General features: G+C 52.4%; 1 protein-coding gene across 1 annotated transcript in view; it reads left to right on the top strand.

Annotated features, from left to right (window-relative positions):
* MAP2K6 (mitogen-activated protein kinase kinase 6) overlaps window positions 1-19,106 on the top strand; it is a 43,743-nt gene continuing 24,637 nt past the window's right edge. The window contains exon 1 of the mRNA XM_074607881.1: window positions 1-335. Within this exon, the coding sequence (XP_074463982.1) occupies window positions 320-335 (16 nt within the window). The 5' untranslated portion in view covers window positions 1-319. The remainder of the gene's footprint in view (window positions 336-19,106) is intronic.

The raw sequence follows: 19,106 nt of genomic DNA, 5'->3' as shown, positions 1-19,106 counted from the left end.
GGGGAGGTTTTCTCGCTGCCAGCCCCGGCCCATCATGTAGGTGCAGCGCAGCCCTGCCCGAGCGCGGCGAGCGGGGGGGGGGGGGCAGGACACCCCCCGGCCCCGCACCCTGCCCTGCAGAGCCTGCAATTGCACCAACACCCCCCCCCTTCCCCTCCAACCTCCCCCCCCCCCCCCCCCAGCGCTGCAGCCGCTCAGGACAACTCCCGTTTTGCAGGAAGATTGAGCAGTTTTGCATCTTTGTTGCTAAACTCGCTCCCGAGGAGAGAAAAAGGCAAAGTCTTTTGTGCTCCCTTCCCCCACCAAAGCACGGGGGAAAATGTCTCAGGCCAGAGGTAAGGCTCCCGCGGCTCTTCCTTGCAGCTCTGCAACCAGCCCTGCATGCATATTTGGGGGTATTTTTAATTTTTTTGCACACCCTCCCTCCCCCCCGGTGCACGCGTGCATGCATGCATGCATGCATTTTTCGGGATGCAATCGCATTTTGAAGTTTGAGGCTGCTCCGGCGCATTTCCTGCTCGCCCTGCGCCTCCGCGCAAACACCCGCGGATCGGCTGCGCCCTGGGGTTGGCGGTGGGGGGGGGGGGGGCGGAAAGGGGAAGGCGGGGGGGGGGGGTTGGAGGGGGTGTTATGTGCTCCTCCGCGGGGGGGTGCGGAGCCTCCCGCAGGGTGAGGGCCAGATTACAAAAAAAAAAAAAAAAAAAAAAAGGGGGGGGTGGCGGAGATGCGGCGGGTGGCGTGCATGTGCAATGCAAAGCGGGCGCGATGCAGGCGGATTGCAGCTAATTGCAAGCGCAAAAAATTAAAAGGAAACTTTTCCTAAAGAAAGTCCGCGGAGGGGGCCGAAAGGTGAAACTCGAGTGGAGTTAGCAGGAATTAAATATATACCTATGTTTCCATGGGAAAGTATTGTTCTTGTGCCAGCACTGAGATCATTTTCCACTGATTTCTCCCCCACCCCCCCTTTAATATTTGGTAACTTTTGGTCAGAGGCAGCAGTGTGGTTTGTAACACCAGCTCGCCGAGAGCATGCAGAAGGGCTGCTTTATTTAGCATTTAGAGGAGGGCTCGGCCCCCGGGATGGAGCGGGAGGGGCGTGTTTGGGTAGGGGACAACACTGATTTATTTTTTATTTTTTTTGCCAGTGCGGTGGGCAAGGTTTAATCTTGCTTTTTTTAACTTGATTATTCCGGAGTGGCTCTGCCTTGTGTCCTGCAAGGGAGGGGGGGGGGGGAGTGAGAGGGTGGGAGGAGGCGGAGAATTTAATATTGCAAAAATGCTGTGGGAATGCAATAGTCCCTGCAAGAGCAGGCTGGGATGTTTCAGGAGGAGTTGTTGCTCTGGCCATTCATTGTGAAAATAGATGCACATATGTCAGCGAGCGGCCACGCAGATGCAGCGTTTGGAGCTTCTTTGCAATGTTTGGGGCTGATATTGCAGCTGGCTCTTCTTGCATTCTGCAGCCCTCGCACGTTTTGGGGAGTCGGGGGCGAGGGATGATGCACGGCCCAGTAGCAGAGCAGCTCCCGAACTGGGACTGGGGCATTTTGTTGTGTTGGTTTGGGTTTGTTTTTTTTTTTTTTTTTTTAAAGACATCTGTGAAGTCAGTGGCCTTCCACTCTAAGCCTTGCTGGGAGGACATAGGAAGGAGGTGCTTTCACAGCTCTTGCCACACAGTTTTCCTTTGTAAGAAAAATGTAAAGTTGTTGTATAATTTATTCCTAATTTGGGTTTGCTGCAGTCATCTTTTCCAGCCAAGCAGAGAATTGTAAAAGTTTCCAATAGAAAGAGCCAAGGAAGTTTGATAATGCAAAATTGAACTGAATGATACCCACAGCACGCCGCTGCTCGCCGGAGGGTCCCTGAGAGACCTGCGGGGGGGCAGGGTCTGGGTGGGGGGCAGCCCCTTCCCGGAGGTCCCCAGAAGGTCCCGGGGTGGGAAAGCCTGATGGCACGGAGCCGGTGATGGGCAGGGAGCCATGGTGGTGGCCCTGCAGCCCGCTCTCCCTGGGTGCCACTTAGCCCCCACGCCTGCCAGCACTGGCCTTCTCCGTCCTTCCCGGTACCAGGAAAATGGGAAAATACAAGTAGCCAACCCACAAAACACGATCTCAATGAATGGCATCATTCTTGAATCCGTTTTCCATCCCTCTCATGCTCTGCAATACCAGTGTCTAAGTTTGAATTCCTTACACAGATAAGTTTTCCAAGTTCAGCTGTTCAGGCTGAGGTTTTGCTTTGGGAAGGGGTTTCAGCTCCAGGGTTTGCACCAGAGGTATCGTTCTTCAGGATGAATTAAGGGAGACATAATCTGCATTTCAGGATCAGTTTTCATGCGTTGCACAGGAGGTTCCTCGTCAGCTTTCTAAAATACTGCACAGAGCTTCAGCCAGCTGCTGAGCTGCAGAGCCCTCTCCCTGCTTTGAATCATTTCCAAAGTTGTTCTGAGAATTTGCCAGAGATTAATTTTCTTTCAATGCCGCTTGTCAGGGGGACAGTAATCGGGAGGGTTATTCTCTGATAAGACTTACTCCCTGCAAGGAATCTCACCTAGTTAAGAGGGCGGAACCGCTCAGAGCCCTACCTGTGCCGTGCAAAGCAGCAGAGGGGGTCTGCTTTCTGCACAGCCATAGCACGGGTTGTGGAAGGTAAAACTCTCCCTGGAGTTGGGAAGCAACAGTTTCGTTCCAGCCCCTTCCATAGCAGAAACCAGCAGATGCCGTCAGCATCCCACCTGCAGTACTGGGCCACCTCACCTGTGCCCTGGTGGACTCCCTAAGACTTCGCGGTCAAGTCAAAACACAGATCAAGTCAGAAAGACGCCACCGGGTCCATGCTCATTTCTACCTTCATTCCTTCTCTTTAAGTTGCCGAATGGTATTTTTAGTTTTAGTTCCTAGAAAAGAAGATTTCCCCAAGCACAGAGGGGTCCCTACGGTCCATTTCTCACCTTCAGAGAAGAGCCCACTCCGGAGAAGTGGGACTTGGTGGTGGTGGTAGCTCAGAAGGAGTTGAATCGTTGCCCAAATGTGGCACATTGGCTGTCATGACTAATAGGATATTATTCTGGAAGAGGAAAAAAAAAATGCGGAAGTCCATATTAATTACAAGCTAAACACAGTTTGAGGCTATAAATCTGAACTCTCGTGACAGCAGATACATTCAAGAGTCTTCAAAATTCATTGTAATGGGGGAATTACTCACTCACGAAGCCCACATCAGAGAAGCGAGCTGCAAATATGCAAATTTCTCCCTTGAAATAAGAAAAGGGAAGGGGGAGCAGTTCCCGTTAGAGCACTAATTCATAAATAGTACATTGAAATGAGGTACATTTAACTACTAAATATTGCTATCCATTGATCTCATGCCTAATTCTTAGACTTTGTTTCTTCAAATACATTTTTTTTTCCCTGCTCCAGCTGAAGAGGGATCCCGAGATTATGAGAACCACGTCCCACGTGATGCTGGCTGAGCGTGTACCCTATGGACTTTGACCAAAGGCCCTGCACCTATTCAAAATACTACATTTTATGTAAAATGCTCCCTTCCCCCCCCCCCGCCCCCAGCTAGTAGTGGGGCAGATGTAAAGCCTAAATGGAAGCTTTTTTTTTTTTTTTCTTTTTTAATAGAACCCCCCCCCCCCCATCCTAGGTAGGTGGCAGTTTTTTGCTGGTGTAAGATTAACTGGTGAGCAGTGTGAGGCTGCCGGGGGTTGTGCAATGAGCAGTTTTGCCTCCCTGGCTCCACCTCAGCCTCTCGCCACCAGCACCCTCCCATGGCACCCGCGCCGGGCAAGGGCAGGGCGAGCGGAGCTGTGGCACAGCCAGCGAGGTGCGAGCCCGGCAAGGCCTCGTCTGGCAGCAAACGCAGCCGGTTCCAGGTCAAGCTCTTGATTTTTTTTTTAATTTTTTTTTCTGGGGGGGAGGACGGGGAGCATGCAGAATTATTCTTTCGCCTGGTTGCGTGTGCTGCCTGCTCTGCTGTACCGCTTTTGTGCTGGAGATGGGTCAGACATTTAGAAAGAGGTTTAAAAGTCTCATGCAACAGAGGAATTAACCAGTATGGGAAAAGAAAAAAAAAAAACCAGCTAGTTGGGGTAGAAGGGATTAAGCTAGAAATGGTGCCAAATCAGTGCTGTGCACAGCTGGGCGAGCAGGGACAGGGACAGCCAGCCCCTCCAGCTGATGGGCTGTGCAGGGATGGAGCCCTCATCCTTCACCCCAAAAAATGGGAGTGCAAAAGCCAAATTACATTTTCAGGGTGCCCTGTCCCCACGTCCCAACAGCCAGCGACATGCTGGAGTGGGCAGCAGCTCCCCGGTGCTGGGCAGGGCCAGGAAGACACAAGCATTTAAAAAGCTCAAACCATAGAAGTAATTACAGCAATGAAAGTGATAAGTTGCAGGGAAGAAGGAGCAAAGATCTGCTGTCTCCTCCCAGCTGAAGAAAGTTTAGGTTTGTCACTGCCACAGTAAGGCTTGCTCGTTTGTTACTTTAGTCACCAAAAAAAAAAAATAATGGAGCTTCCTTTGGGGTGAATTCCCTCCCATGACACACACACAAGCTGCTAAGGTGCAGCAAATGATACTCAATTAAAACCACAGGAGTAATTTAGAGAGATGAGACACTTCATTCCTGCAAGAGTATTGGCATTAGTGGAACACAATTACCTTCAAAGGCACATGGCAGATTTGCAAATTCTGTGTACTGTGGTTGCAAATAGACAAGATGACTAAAAAGTTGCCTTTTTTTTCCCCAAACAATACATACATTTGATGTCACCTGTCTGTTTCCTCTTGCTGAAAAGAGCCCTAACACCACCTATAGAAGCTTCTCAGAAATGGATTTAAAACCACCACCTCTGGAACAAGCTCGACTCCCTTTTTTAAGTTGGAAAAAGAAGGAAAAAGAAAAATAGCACGGGAGCTCAGGTAGTGCAGGAGTGGGAACACGCGTGCAGCCCTCCTCTGCGAACACAGTGCCTGTCACCCCCGTCACGGGGCACGGCCGTGATTCCCAGCCCTTTGCCGTGGGGTTCCCTGCCTTCACCCCATGAACTCGCAGTTCTGCAGCTCTCCTCCCGTGCCCAAGGCAAAGCTCCGCATCTCAGCTCCCAGGGAGCCAAAGCACCCGCGGGGCTGCCCCGCGCTCGGCCCGGGCAGGTCACAGTCATCCCGACTGAGGGAAAGGGGTAAAAACCAGAGCACACGGGTGTCCCTTACTGCCGTCACTCACGTTTTGGGGGACAATCGGTGCATTGTATGAGTTGGCAGCGTGGCCACCAGCAGCATCATTATAGAAAGCGTTGAGTCAGTCTCCGGTGGCCGGATAAGTTGCAGGACTGTTCTTTTAATTTTAGATGTGGCCAGAGCTATAATTAAAAAAAAAAAAAGTTTCATTACCTGTAGAGTTACTTAGCTGCCTTCCTTAGGGCCTGTCTGGGACCAGTTGAAGGGATGAGCATTATCAGCTAGAGTGGTGTTAGCAGGGACGCAGATCCAGGGCCCTGGAGCGGTGCCACGCTGGATATTATGCTCTGTGGCGGCAGAGTGGTGAAGGCCACGCAGTGCAGTTTCCATATCTACTCATTGTGCAAAAAGATTTTTTTTTTTAATTGCTTTTGTCTTCCAAATCCACAATATTCTGCATGTTGACAAGTGCAAATGGAAAAACGCCTTCTGCTCAGTAATGCTGGCTCGGTAAAAAGCAATTTGGAGAGGAGAAGCCCGAGACTCTCGCTTGTAGGGCTTTCATTTGCCTCAGAGCCAAAGTTAAAGCTGTCCTTTCTTTTAAGCTAGAAATTCCAAATGCCCAGTTGGTGTTTCAGAGGGTTCGTCCCACCGTGACAGTCTCTGGGGTGCTAAAGCACTTTTGAGTCATCTTTGCTTTGGAGACGTCGCAAGCAGATGCTGACCGTCCTTTAGGGAAGCTCCAAGGAGCCACTTGTGCATCTTGGTCTACTGGTGCCAGCAAAGCTGTGGCTGAGCATTGCTCTGGATTTGCATCCCGTAGCCAAGTAAGGGCCTGAGTTTGTATAAACACGGGAAGAGCAGTGTCAGGAGAGCAGTTTTGGGGTGGGAGCTGCTCAGTTTCCCCTGCGCCCAGTTGCTGTAGGAGCGATGGCCACAGCTCCCGAGGATGCTGTGGGCAGCCGAGCGCAGTGAAGCCCACGGAGCGTTGTGCAAACAGCTGGAGGGAGCAGCCTCTGCAGCAGAGGTAGAGTTTCATATTTGTAAGAAAGATTCCACAGACAGAAAGCTTTTTTTCCCCCACTCTTTGAGCAGAAAGACTTCACTGAGCAGAGCGGATCCAGTTTCTTGCCGTTGCTGTTTGGTTAGCCTACTTAGCCTGCAATTTGGTAATGGAGGCTAGGTTTTCCTAGCCTGCACCCCAGCAGATCAGAAGTCATGAGAAGAGCCAAAGCCCAAGCAGCATCCACTTCTACTGCACTCAGATGAAACCAGTGGAAAGAAAAAAAAAACCAACAAAAACCAACACAAACCAGCAGAAGTTGCAGATGAGATGCCAAAGATAAGGCAGCAATAGAAAATAGTACAGGAGTCAACGCTTCACTGTGGCTGCAGCAAGAGGCCTTTAATGAAGGCTGAGTCAGCAGAGACTTGGGAGCTGCTCTTGAAGGAGAATCTTTTTTCTAAACAAAAATATGTAATTGCACTCAATGAAACAATGCTTATCAGGGCCAAGCGGCCTCAGAGCATCATCTGGCTGTTCTTCTGTGGAAGTCCCAGGCAACGTGTTTTTTTGCGCTTATTTTCATCCTGCAGAGGGGTCTGATCCCAAAGTTCCTCGTTTGTGTGTTTTCAGCAGGGTTTGACACTCAAGCAACAAGTTATATTTTAAAGTTACAGCTCTGCTCCATGTTATCATTCTTCTTAAGAATGTTTATGGCTTCTCCAGTAGTTCAAGGTCAGATAGAGAAAATGACTCAAAAGTCTTTTGTTGTTCTGACAGCTCTAAAAGTAATGGAAGTCCCCATCTGGCAAAGACAAACTTCCCAGAGTACCAGCACCATAAAGAAAGAGAGAGGGGGAATTTTAAAGGCAAACGCCACACTGATGACTGGGTTTCTTCCCCTGGACGTGCTCCACGGTATCTGCTCTCATCAGCATCTCCCGTCTCTCATACGCAGGAGCCCCGCTGGGAGCCCGCTAGACTTGCCTGCTCGCACAAGTGCTTGCATGTAGGAGGTGAAGCGTTCGCTGGAAACCCAGGGCGCAGGAGATGAGAAGGTCCTTTTGGCACTGGCCCCGCCGAGGGCTTGTGCAGCGCCTGGCGCTGCTCTTGGCACCGGCTCCTTCTTCCCGGGGCTCTTCTCCAGCGCTGGCAGCGGGCAGCCCCGCAGAGGCACGCTTTCCAGCTTTGATTTCAACACAGCCCTTTCTTCCTAGGGCTGCTTTAATTGCCTGCAATTAGGGTCTCCAACGCTGCAGAAGTACGAAGAAATAAAACCAAGTTGGACTTTGTAAGGGCTGGAACGGATTTCGTCTTTCAGACAGCTGATGCTGTGGCCTTTTCAAAAGGCAGTGTCAGCCTGTGAGCGCGGCATTCCTGCGTGCTGCTGCCCAGGGATTAAAGCACGGATACGTGACATTTATTGTCATTTTACGCAAGGAGTGAAACACCTGTAGGAGCCGAGAACAGCCGTCCCCCTTCTTCCAGTTAGGCGGAAAAGACAGGGACTTTACACGCTGGCATCAAAACGCCAGGACCCCTGTGGGCAAAGCTACATCTTAAGTAGATTTATTTAAGCCCTGAGCCTCAGGACTTTGCCAAAAATGCCTCAGCAGAAGCCCAAGCCGCAGCACAGGGCTTTTGGTAGCCCTGAAGGTGCAATGGGCAACCCCAGACCCTGCACAAGGCGGCCTGGACGTGGCCAGCCGGGGCTCTGTGCCGTCAGCGATGTGCAGGGATCTCAGCTTGATTTCCAAACCCCACGCGGGTTTTGGAGCTAGCAACAGGACAAGGAAGAGTTTTCATCCTAAGCTTGGCCACCACTGAAGTTTTGGACGTGGAGACTCAACCTGCCGTCCCCTCTCGCCGCTTTGCTGCTCCGCATCGCGAGATGCTGATGGTTAATGCAGAAGCTCGCTCCCAAGCAGACCTCAGTACTTAACCGTACTAATTAAATGTTTTCAAAAACCACAAGATTGACCTTCACTGCATGCCCACAGATTTTTCTCTCATTTAACAAGCAGAGGGCTGACAGAGTAGCCTGTTAAAGAAGAAAGCCAATGCTCTAGAGACTGTTTTTTTTCAACCTGTTCCAAAGTGTTTTCTGCTTTTTAACTATAAGAGATGGAAACCATATTCTCCTAATAACCTACCAGGAGAAACCAGGCTGGAGACAGAGAGCGCTTGGCTCAAATAAAGCCCAAAGTCTGATAAAACAGTGAACATACTTAAAACTGAAGTTTGCCCAGAGATGTTTGCAATAAGCCCTGACAGCCATTATATCTACAGGTCCTTATGTAAGCAGAGAACCATTCTGTGTGGCACAGAGCTGTCCTTTGGGAGATACCCTCCAGAAGAAAAAAAAAAAATAAAGGCAATTAACACAGACTCTGACTTCCTTACCTTTCCCAAGGACACCAGTCATTTGCTCATCGCTAATAAAACTTGGACCATCTCTAGGGAGAACGTGAACGCCTGCCAAGGGATCAGTTTTACGCATGGGGTGGGCGAGCGGCCCGGTGCGGTGCCACTGCGGGAGAGGACATGGCAGACCCGCGTCCGAGCGGGAGGGAGAGCCCAAAATAGCCCCTGGCAGCTGGGGAGGGTGACACAGACGCCACGCTCAGAGATGATTAGTAGTAAGTCGCTCTCTGGAGACAAGAAAGACTGAATTCACAGCAGGCACCTTTTTGTCAAGGAGAGGGACCTCTGGGCTCGCGCCTCCCCAGGGTGACAGTGCGGGGACATGCCCTTGCTAGAAGCCACCTGAGCTCGGCAGCACAGCAACTTGCTTCCACGTAGCATGACTCCAGTTTCATTCATGTCATTAGGCAGCTTCCTTTATAGCTAAGCATGTGATGATTTTTTTTTATTTTTTCTTCCCCTCAAAAACATTTGGTACTTCCCCCGCAAGAAATCAGAAGCTTTCTGTCTGATAAGAGGCTGGAACAGCTTCCTGCAATAGGAGAGCATTCCACCTCTCGCTCTTCCTGCCCCGACTCCAGAACAATGCCAGCGCTTCCAGCAGCAAATAGCATTTACTTTACCTTGTCACACGCTCATTTAGGGCCCATCCTGTGCAAGCATCTACCCCCCTGGCCAGCACCTCCTGCAACAGAGTGTTGGGGGGGTTCAGTTTTCCAGGAGCTGGCTTTAAAAAGGCATTGCCGCAGCTGAAGCGCAGGGAGCAATCTGGGAGATTGAATCAGAGCCGATGCAGAGCAGCTGGAGCCAAGCAGGGCCCTCATTTGGATGAGTGGGGTCTGAGGAATTTTTTTCTTTCCCCTTAAAAGAGACGCTGAACAGGATTTTTATTTATTTGTGGGTTTTGGTTTTTTTTCGTGCCCTGATCTTGAAACTACTTGCTCACGTGCTGGACTTGGAGCATTCGGGTCCTTTTGCAGGAGTCAGTGGGACTGAATGTGCCGGGGACTGAGCACACACATAACAATTTACAAGGCTGGGGATGTATTTTGTCCTGGTTGCTAAGTAGGATGGACTTTATGGATCTGCGTCGATGATTTATGCTACCCGGCTTTCTCTTGCTTTCTTTTTTTCCCATTTCTGCTTATCTGCTCCTGCGACGTAGAAAGCAGTATTGTGTTTGCGAGCGTGTGTGCACATAACTGAGACGACAGTCTGGAACCTCGCACAGGGAGTTGTGTGGAGGCTTTGAGGGAAAGGCTTATAAAGGGGGTTTTGTATTTACAGCTCCTGATTTAGAAGGCTGGGTGGAGAGATGTAACCTGGTGGGGTTTGATCCACATGGACATATGTGGATAGAAAAAAATCTGCCTGCTTGTGTCAGAGACGCTTTATTGGGAAAAGGACAAGACTTGCTGCCTTCTGCCACAGTACCGTGCAGTAATGCCTTTCTTCAGCATGTTTTCCAAACTGAAATAAAATTGCATGATAAAAACTGGGGAAAGGCTTTTATTCTTTACATACTACTTGCTTTACTTTATTATATGGCATGGAAGCAAGTGTCTGCTGTTAGCAGGTGTCTGGAGGCAGGGCTGGAAGTCCGTTGCTCTCTGACCTCCGGCAGAAATCTGTTTGAACTTGGAAGAGGTTCCCTGGGAGCCCCGAGAGCTGCGTCCTGCAGCCCTTGGCATGCTGGGCTGTGAGCTCCCTGCGCCGCCTCCTCTGCGCAGGGACGTTGCTGGAGTGACTGCAGGACCGAGACATTGCCGCAGCAGTTGCAGGACCGAGACGCTTACGGTGGTGGTTGGACAGACTTGCTGGTGCCGCAGTGGTGGTGGAGCAGCTCCGGCACTTGCCCGTCGCTGCCATCGGCGGGTTCTTGGGGTGGCTGCTGTCGTTGTAGTTCTTCTGCTGGTGCCTCCTGTCCTGCTCCGGTGTTGGGATAGTGCCCCAAGTTGCGGTGCTGGAGACCTGGGTGGGTGCCGGAGCGCTGAGGGGACGTGGGTTTGGCTTTCCTGCAGCTGGCCTTGGCTTCTCACTCCAAATAGGGTAGGGTTCCTCTGTGTTTTTAAAGTAGGACCTACACGTTTGCTGGGAGGCATTGCCAGCAGAGGGAGCATGAGTTAGTTCCTCCCATCTCCGCTGTCCAGAACCGTCAAATACCATCTTTAATAATTTAGGTACAAAAATAAGCAAATAAGCTCTTAAGTAAAAAACGGAATAGCAAGAGAGAGCTGTCTGACAGGGTGGCACAAAGGCACATTGGTCAAAGTCTTGACCATGTTGAAAACTTCTTCACTATATTTGGCTGAACCTTTACAGAAGTTCCCCATGAGAAGGTGTTAAGCAAGGAAGCGGGTCCTCTCCTGCCGTGCCAGCGCTGCGGCTGCCGCGGCGTTCTTCTAGTGCAGGACAACCTCCGGGCGAGATTGCCACCAGAGTCCTGATCAACTCATCTGCTTGGCCTGAGCCACGAGTGAAGGACGGAGCGTGAGCAGCATTTCACTGGGAAGAAAATTAGGTGTTGATTGGAAATGCTTCTGAGTGTTATTTGCACCGCAGTAAAGGAAAGTGGTCCTAAAATTGTCTTCTGTTCAGCACTTTTAATTGAAACAAACAGTTGCCAGCTGCCAAACAGAACAGCACAACTTGGGGACTGAAGAGCAGTAATTCAGTCTAGAGGCGTCTTGTACAACTTTGGCACTATTTATTAAACCTTTTCAACCCAGAGGTGCTATTTTCCCCTGAGGAGCACAGTGGATGCTAGACCACGAGGATTAACGTAGCCCTCCTGTTCATCAGGGACCTTCTGCAGAGGGTGAAGATAATCATTAAAGAAATGTCTTGTGGCACATTCCTCTATTTCCATGGCTATTCCCATTTGGCTGTAAAAGATATCAATACTCTATAACTTGCAAAATGACCAAATCAATGGGCAGTTTTCTCTCTTTGGAACATAAATTGCCCTTTTTGCCCTAAGGTGGCTTTACTCGTGGGCAGGACATGATAAACCCAAGTTTTATATGCAGCATCAGCAGTAGAAGATGGCTGATAGCGGTGTGGTTTAAGCGTCCAACGTGTACAATATGCTGAGCAAATTAAATCTGTGCTTGGTAAAATGAGACTCCTGTGGCTGCCTGGAGCACCCGGTAACAGAAATAAAACCATAGCTCAGATCGCCCCGTGCTATTGATTGGATTTTATTCTGTCCTGTTGTGAGGGTGATGACACCAAGACGAGCATCCCGCAGGCACGGTGGGATCCTGCATCCTGGAGACATGGTGTGATCCTGCATCCTGCAGACGCGGTGTGGTCCTGCATCCCGCAGACATGGTGCGATCCTTCATCCCGCAGTATGGTGCGATCCTGCATCCTGCAGTATGGTGCGATCCTGCATCCCGCAGTATTGTGCGATCCTGCATCCCGCAGACGCGGTGCGATCCTGCATCCCGCAGTGTGGTGCGATCCTGTATCCTGCAGACATGGTGCATTCCTGCACCCCGCAGTATGGTGCGATCCTGCATCCTGCAGACGCGGTGCGATCCTGCATCCCGCAGTATGGTGCAATCCTGCATCCCGCAGACATGGTGTGATCCTGCATCCCGCAGACATGGTGTGATCCTGCATCCTGGAGACATGGTGTGATCCTGCATCCCGCAGTATGGTGTGATCCTGCATCCTGGAGACATGGTGTGATCCTTCATCCCACAGTATGGTGCGATCCTGCATCCTGCAGACGCGGTGCGATCCTGCATCCCGCAGTATGGTGCGATCCTGCATCCTGGAGTATGGTGCGATCCTGCATCCCGCAGACGCGGTGCGATCCTGCATCCCGCAGACGCGGTGTGATCCTGCTTAGGAAGCAAAAGCATCTCTGCAGAGAAATGGAGCTGCATTAACACATGGGGAGCAGCAGCGGTTCAGAGCTGAAGGACGAGTAACCGCGCATGCTTTCCTGGGGACAGTGACACCCCAAAGGGCCAGTTTGCTGGGGTCCCCAGGGGAGACCTTCCTGCCCATCACACCCTCCTGATTTAGCCAAGTCCTGCTTTTCCCATGTTTAAACCTCCTGCCTCATTTTTGGCTGAACAAGCCTCAGCGCCTGCCCACATCGCTTTGCCAGGGGACGCTGCGGGGCAGCATCTCGGGTACCTCCCGGGTGAGGAGACACCACCGCTTGCAGAGGGACGTCCCCCAGTGCCTGTGTGTGGGATGTCCATTTTGGCAGATGTGTCTGGGAAATGGGATGAACCCTGCAGCCGGGTGCCCAGGGGACAGACACTTGCTGCAGCTCTTGCAAAGGCACAGCCTTTACGTACGTGTTCCTGCTCAGCCTGGCACTTAATACAGCCTTCATAGGAACGTGTGCTCCCGGTAAGCACGTGCTTAAATGTAAGCACCATCCAGACATAAGAACCTCCACAGCAGGAGCCGCAAGCCTGAATCGAGCTTTTGAGTCTGCAGCACAGCAGAAATCAGCGAGCGGGTGGAAATGTCACCTTCGTTTTCCAAAGGCGTTTGCATTTTGCCGGGCTGGCAGCGCTTCTGGGGGCTCCAAGAGGCCCTGGCTCGGGAAGGGGGGTGCCGGCGCTGCTGGGGCGGTTGCCCCTCGCCCGCTTTGCCGGGCACACGGACCCGTCACCCCTCGGCGTCTGTGCAGCCGGGGCAGATGCAGAAGCCGATCTGGTTTTTCAGGGGAAATGAAGCTCTGCGGCAGGGTCCTCGCTCCGCCAGCGACGCTTCTTTAAAAAATCACTGTGCAGGACCCATTGGGAGAAAATCCCAGCTGCACCGAGCACATTTAAAAACCCTGGAAAGCAAAATTGAAACTGGAGGGAGAGCTCGAGCAAAAAGCCTGTCTGATGGGGAGGGCATCCATCTCGCCCCCCGGCAGCCGGGCCTGAGAAAGTCGGGGACTGAGCCCTGGGGAAAGGAGGCGGATGCTCCTTTAGTCTGTTGAATTTTCCAGGGAGCGGTGGGTTTGGGAAACATGAAAGTGTTTGCAGGTGGTGGATTTAAGGCAAATCCTGCTCCTGCCGTGGCTGAGGCAGACGGGGCACCTGCTTTCATGCTGACTGTAGGAGAGTCGCTGGGGCCTGCTGGGTGTTCCTGGGGGGCGTTGCTCAGAGCCCTGTTGCTGCGTGTGGTCGCTCACTGTGGCGTTTTGCGGTGAAATCTTGGTGGATAAGGGGAAGTAAAGAAAAGCAAGTGGAGTACTTTGAGCAGCCTGGTCCGGTGGGAGGTGTCACTGCCCGTGGCAGGGGGGTTGGAACGAGACGGGCTTTAAGGTCCCTTCCAACTCTTAACCATTCTAAGATCCCACCCCGAGCGATGCCCAGCTTGCGGGTGAGCCCGCAGCATCCCCGCTCACACGTTGGCCGTGGGAGCTTCAGCCCCTCGTCCGTGGGTCTGCGTCGCGTGGCAGCACCCCCCGGCGTGCCCGTCCCTTGGGAGGCATCTCGGGGTGCCGCCGCTACCCCGAGAGCAGAGCCCACCCTCCAGGAGCACCAAGCTTGGCCGAAAGGCTGGGGAAAGCCTTGCGTGCCACCGTGCATGAACGTTTGGAAAACACTTCGTGCTCCTGCCTGCAGCGCTCAGTTTCTGCTGCCTGCGGGCGCGGGAGGCGTCCGTCCTCTTGCCTGTGCGTCCCCCACCCCGGACACAGATGGCAGCCCACCTCCTCCGGCCCCGCCGGCAGGTGCTCTTTGGCAGAGAGAAAACAGAAATGAAGGTAGCGGCAATGAAAGCAGCCGCGTCCTCCAAATCCTCCTGCACAAAAGCCCTTTTGTTCTCCGGGTGAATTCCAAGAGCTTTTCTCCAGTTTTGATTCCAGCAAACTCCCACTGCAAGCAGACAGCCGAGGGTTTGAAAACAAAGCAGCAACTAAACCAAAAGTCCCTCATAAAAAAAAAAAAAAAATCCCCACGAGGGCTGGAGGCTCTTGACAAACAGCTTCCCCAGCCTGCAATTCCCGTGGATTTCCTAATTTGAGATAAGCAGCAGAGAAAACAGGCGCTGGGATGGGGAGGCAGCGAAGCCAGCGGACCTTGGCAGGGGGAGAATATGGGCATGATTTATGGTGTCCTGGTGCCTGGAGGGAGTGACTGCCCCTGCCGCTCGCCTCCCCGGAGCTCCGCTGCTGTGATTTCTCATGATAATGGGGACAAGGGGAGAGGCCACGAGGCTCCCGACGGCCTCTGTTGCTCTGTGGAGTCTCCGCCACCATCGCGTTTTTTCCAGAGCAACGGGAGGATGCAGCTGCCTGAATGCCGGAGATGCAGGAGCCCTGCGAGGGATGTGACCCACCCCAGCGACCGCGAGGAGCAGAAAACAAAGTCCTTTTTGGCATCGCTTTGACCTCAATAAGATCTCCCTGACCTTTTGGCTCTCGCAGCCTCTCGTCAGGCAGCCGTGAGTGATTTGCAGGATTTGAGGGCGTTTGAGATGGCGTGATGGGAGAAGAGGAGTGGAAGTGGTTTTTCTCCATGCGTGACGAGGAAGGCTTGGGCGCGCCCGTGAAATTAAGTAGATGGGTGGAAAAACAGTTAGGCAAAGCAAGGTGAGAAGAAGGAAGAGGCTTTGGTCCCTACAGGATTTCCACCAGACTATTGGAGATGGGGCGTGCGCAGGCAAACAGTCGAATTTTGCATTTTGTGTTTTTATGCGTGTGCCTCCACGACCATCTCTGGAGGATCCAGCACGTCCAGAGCAGCACAGACAGCTCCAGCCTTGGCATGGACAGGCATCTCCTTGCAGCCAAAGGGTGTCACAGAAGTCTCTCAAGCCTGGTGGGGGTGGGTGCTGCTCTCCCATCCTTGGCTTGAATCACCTCAATGGGTTTGGGCTAATCCTCTCAGGTGCCATGGGGAACGGGACAGTGGTGGAGCCTGAGCTGCCTCATCCCGCCCCGTGCAATGCGGGCAGCATCCTTTGGCAGCTGCCAACGTCCTCATCCATGGAAGTCCTTTGCTTTGGTGGGTGTGAGTCAGAGCCCAAAGCAACAGAGGTGTTTTTGTCTTAATTCATTATTGCAGCACACCTGCGCCAGGCAGAGAGGGGACACACACACAAACAAGGCTTGTGCAACTTTGGGAGTTGGACTCGAAGATCCTTATGGGTCCCTTCCAACATGAGATACTCTGTGATTCTATGATTAACTTGCCTACGGCCGTGGACAGGGTTAGAGCTGAAACTGGAGCGTGCACATCGCGGTGCCTGGTCCCTTCCACCCACCGCCTCCTCCCCCCTTCATCTGATGGGTGACGAGGCAGCGCCTGTCCCTGACAGAGCATCTCGCAGCTGGGGTGAATGGGCAGAGAACCCCACGTTTCCACTTCACACCCGCCTGGGCGATCCCAGCACCGAGAGGGAAGGTGCTGGTCGCTGGAGAGCTGCGCAGGAGCAGGGCTGGGGCTGGGGATCAGCTCGGGGCGGCCCAGCCCCAGCCTGGGTGGAATTTCCTGACAGCAGATGCTCCCGGCTCTGCTGCATCCAGTGCTTTTCCTGCTCCGTGATGTTGCCACCGTTTGCACCGAGGTGCTGCTGGTTGGGAGGAGCCGTGCCCTTTCCCCCAGGCCATCGAAGTTCGAGCAGCTGGATGCATACGCCAGAGGAGTTCAGCCAAAGTGTTGTAACAGGGTTTTTAATATTGAAGTCTCTTGTGCCCTGTGCTGAAAGCCGTAGGCAGGCAAAGCTCTCCTATCTACCATCTCCCACTTACATTAGCACCTGAAGTATGATGGATTTAGGGCTGTTTTGCATCTGCTTTCTGAAGAAAAGTTGGCTAATGCAAAGGCTGCCTTGGCAGGGCAGGATGTCAGTGGAGGACTCCGTCTTGCCTTGTCACGTCTACAGATACCAACATGGTCCTGGCACCAGCTCAACAGGAACGTGATGGGTGGCCCCATGCTTTGCCTTGCCGTTCCCTCGCTGGGACTGGGAGTGGTGCTGCATCTGGGCTGGGAAGGGACATTATCTGGAAAAGCTGTTTGTTGTCACCTTCCCGTTTTCTCTGAACTGTTAGCGTGAGAAGGGAGCTGGTTTTTGTTGGTCTGTGGGCATGACAATGGTTGTGGAAGGCCCCGTTTCCTCATGTTGGTATTCCTGCAAGCAAACACGGGAGCCGGCTGCAGGGAACACATTGGGGCAGAGCAGTTGGAAGGTGAAGTCCACAGTTGGAAGGTGAAGTCCAAGGTCTTGGCAATGGAAGGTGCAAGCCAGTGTTGGAGCCCATGAAACAGCTCAGTGAGGTGGCAGCAACTTCTGTGGGATCATCCTGAACTTTCATACCCTCTCCCCTGCAGCCGTGTTGTATTAAACCCTCCATCAGATGGCAAGTCTTCATCTCAAAGCTAGTGTTGGGTGTTGGTGTCCCACAAAAGAAGGTTGCTGCAGCAGGTGATTACCCCAGTGCTCCCTGTGGGCTCCTATGGACGAGAGCTGCCGGGGGGTCAGTTTTCTTCAGCAGGGGATTACAGGAGGGTACAGAATTGGCCAAAAGCTGTGTCACCTCCCTGCCACCTTCCCAGAGCCCCTGCATTGGGTGCACGTCTTAGCACAGCATCTCATGTCTAATCTCTATCAAAGTGTCTCTTCCGCTTCACACTCAGAAGGTCTTAACTCTCCTAAAATGTAGAGATGCACTCTTATCAGAGTGACAAACAGACTCTCATAACCAAAATGTGCAGATAGATAAGAAGAAATGGCATCCCTCTGGTTTCTATATTGACACAAATAAACACAGCAGCCTGCAGCCCTTCTGCAGGATGTGTTAAGAGGAAAATGGACAGAGTAAGGGAGATTAGCCTGAATCAGGAAATTACCTTCAAAATTGAATTACTGAAATACAGAGCTTATTGAAAGGCAAGCAAATGGGTTCTGATATTTGCACAGTTTGGTGACATTTCTGTATGTTTCTGCACTGCGGGATCCAGGGATTAGTCTGCTGGAGTCCTTGTTGCAAAGCTTTCTTCTTTGCCTTCTTCCAGCGTTTTGTTGTTGTGCTGCTCAGAGCTTCACCACCAAACCTGTCTCCTGCTGGAGGTCATTCTAGAGGCAGGTGCAAAGGACTGACCTCGTGGTTCTACCTTGCAGTAGAGCTGAAGATCTTTGTCTCCCTTGTGTTTGTGCCTCGGCAGAGCTGCCCTGTGTCCGCCGCCAGCAGTGGGACACAACGGAGACAGGCCCGGGGACACAGGTCACCCTGGTGTGGTCTGAGCAGATGTTGCTCAACCTCTGCCCCGCCGTCCATTGGGTTCACCTCGGTCACTCCTGGCAGAAGCCCTGCTGGTTTGGTTCGGGGCTTCTCCTGTGCTGGGTTTATTACAGGCTGCAGGGTTGAGTCAGAGGAGCGCGCTGAGCCCTGCGACAGAGACCCTGGGGCAGGGCAGCAGATGACAGTTCCAGCGTTGCAATGTGCGTGCTGCCGGGATTGGCAAATTGGGATCGGCCGGTACATGGTCACTGGGTGAACTGTGCCCAGGCCATGGTGTGCCATGCTCTTCTCATCTCCAGGAGCCTTGGGAACTGAAATGGAAGGTGGATGCAGCATCATCTGCTCCCGTGTTGTGCCAGCAGTTTGAGGTTTCCCACTGTACAGGTTTCCAGGTGTTGGTTTTCCAGCTGGAGATGCAGGGGTTTTCTGTCTCTGTATTTTCATTGCTTAGACTGACTTTGAGAAAAGAAAGTGTCCACCTCTGGGCTGTGGCTCTGAGGTCGTCTCCTCTTTGCCAAAGCAAATTTGGTGGCACCCGGGGCAATGTGTTGGCTGCGTTTGAGTCTCTGGGAGGCGTCTTTGGGAGCAGGTTCCCCCTGCTCGTGCCGTGTCTCAGCCATCGGTCGGAGCCAGCAAGGAGAGATGGAGGGAAGGAGCAAGGAGAAGTGACTCAAGCAACTCCATTTAGCCCCCTGGCATTTCCAGGTTTGAGACGAAATGAGATTTACTTATTTATTTATTCTTGGAGAAAAGCACCAAGAGAAGGAGTGGAGGACGAGGAGTTCAGAGGAAATTTGGTCTGTCCCATGGTATCTCTGTGCCTGGCGCAGTGTTTCAGGCGTATCCTGAACCAAGGCTAGTTTGGATGGGCCTTTGAGCAACCTGGTCTAGTGGGAGGTGTCCCTGCCCATGGCAGGGGGTTGGAACTAGATGCTCTTTAAGGTCGCTTCCGGCCCAAACCATTCCATGATTCTATGATTCCAGTACGTGTTGGCAAAATCCATCACAGTCATAAAAATGCTCTTGCCTTTCCTGCTTCCTGTCCCGAAATGCGGTTCCTGGAGCAGTGACAGGAGGGAACTTCAATTCTTGAGACATAAAGGTGTGAGTTGCAGCGTGGACACGGGGTGCAGTGATGGGGCTGGCAGCTGTGATGATGTGCTCAGACCTGGATGTGCCAATGGCCACCAAATGCGCTGACGGCTCCATGGCACCGGAACGAGAGGAAGAAAGCCCGGAGCTGGGAGACGTCTCAGCCCCATGACCGTGGCAGGCTC

The sequence above is a fragment of the Larus michahellis genome, chromosome 14 (genome assembly GCF_964199755.1).
Source record: "Larus michahellis chromosome 14, bLarMic1.1, whole genome shotgun sequence".
Taxonomy (NCBI): Eukaryota; Metazoa; Chordata; class Aves; order Charadriiformes; family Laridae; genus Larus; species Larus michahellis.
Note: the sequence above shows the minus strand (reverse complement) of the source record. Positions and strands in the feature narration are given on the sequence as shown.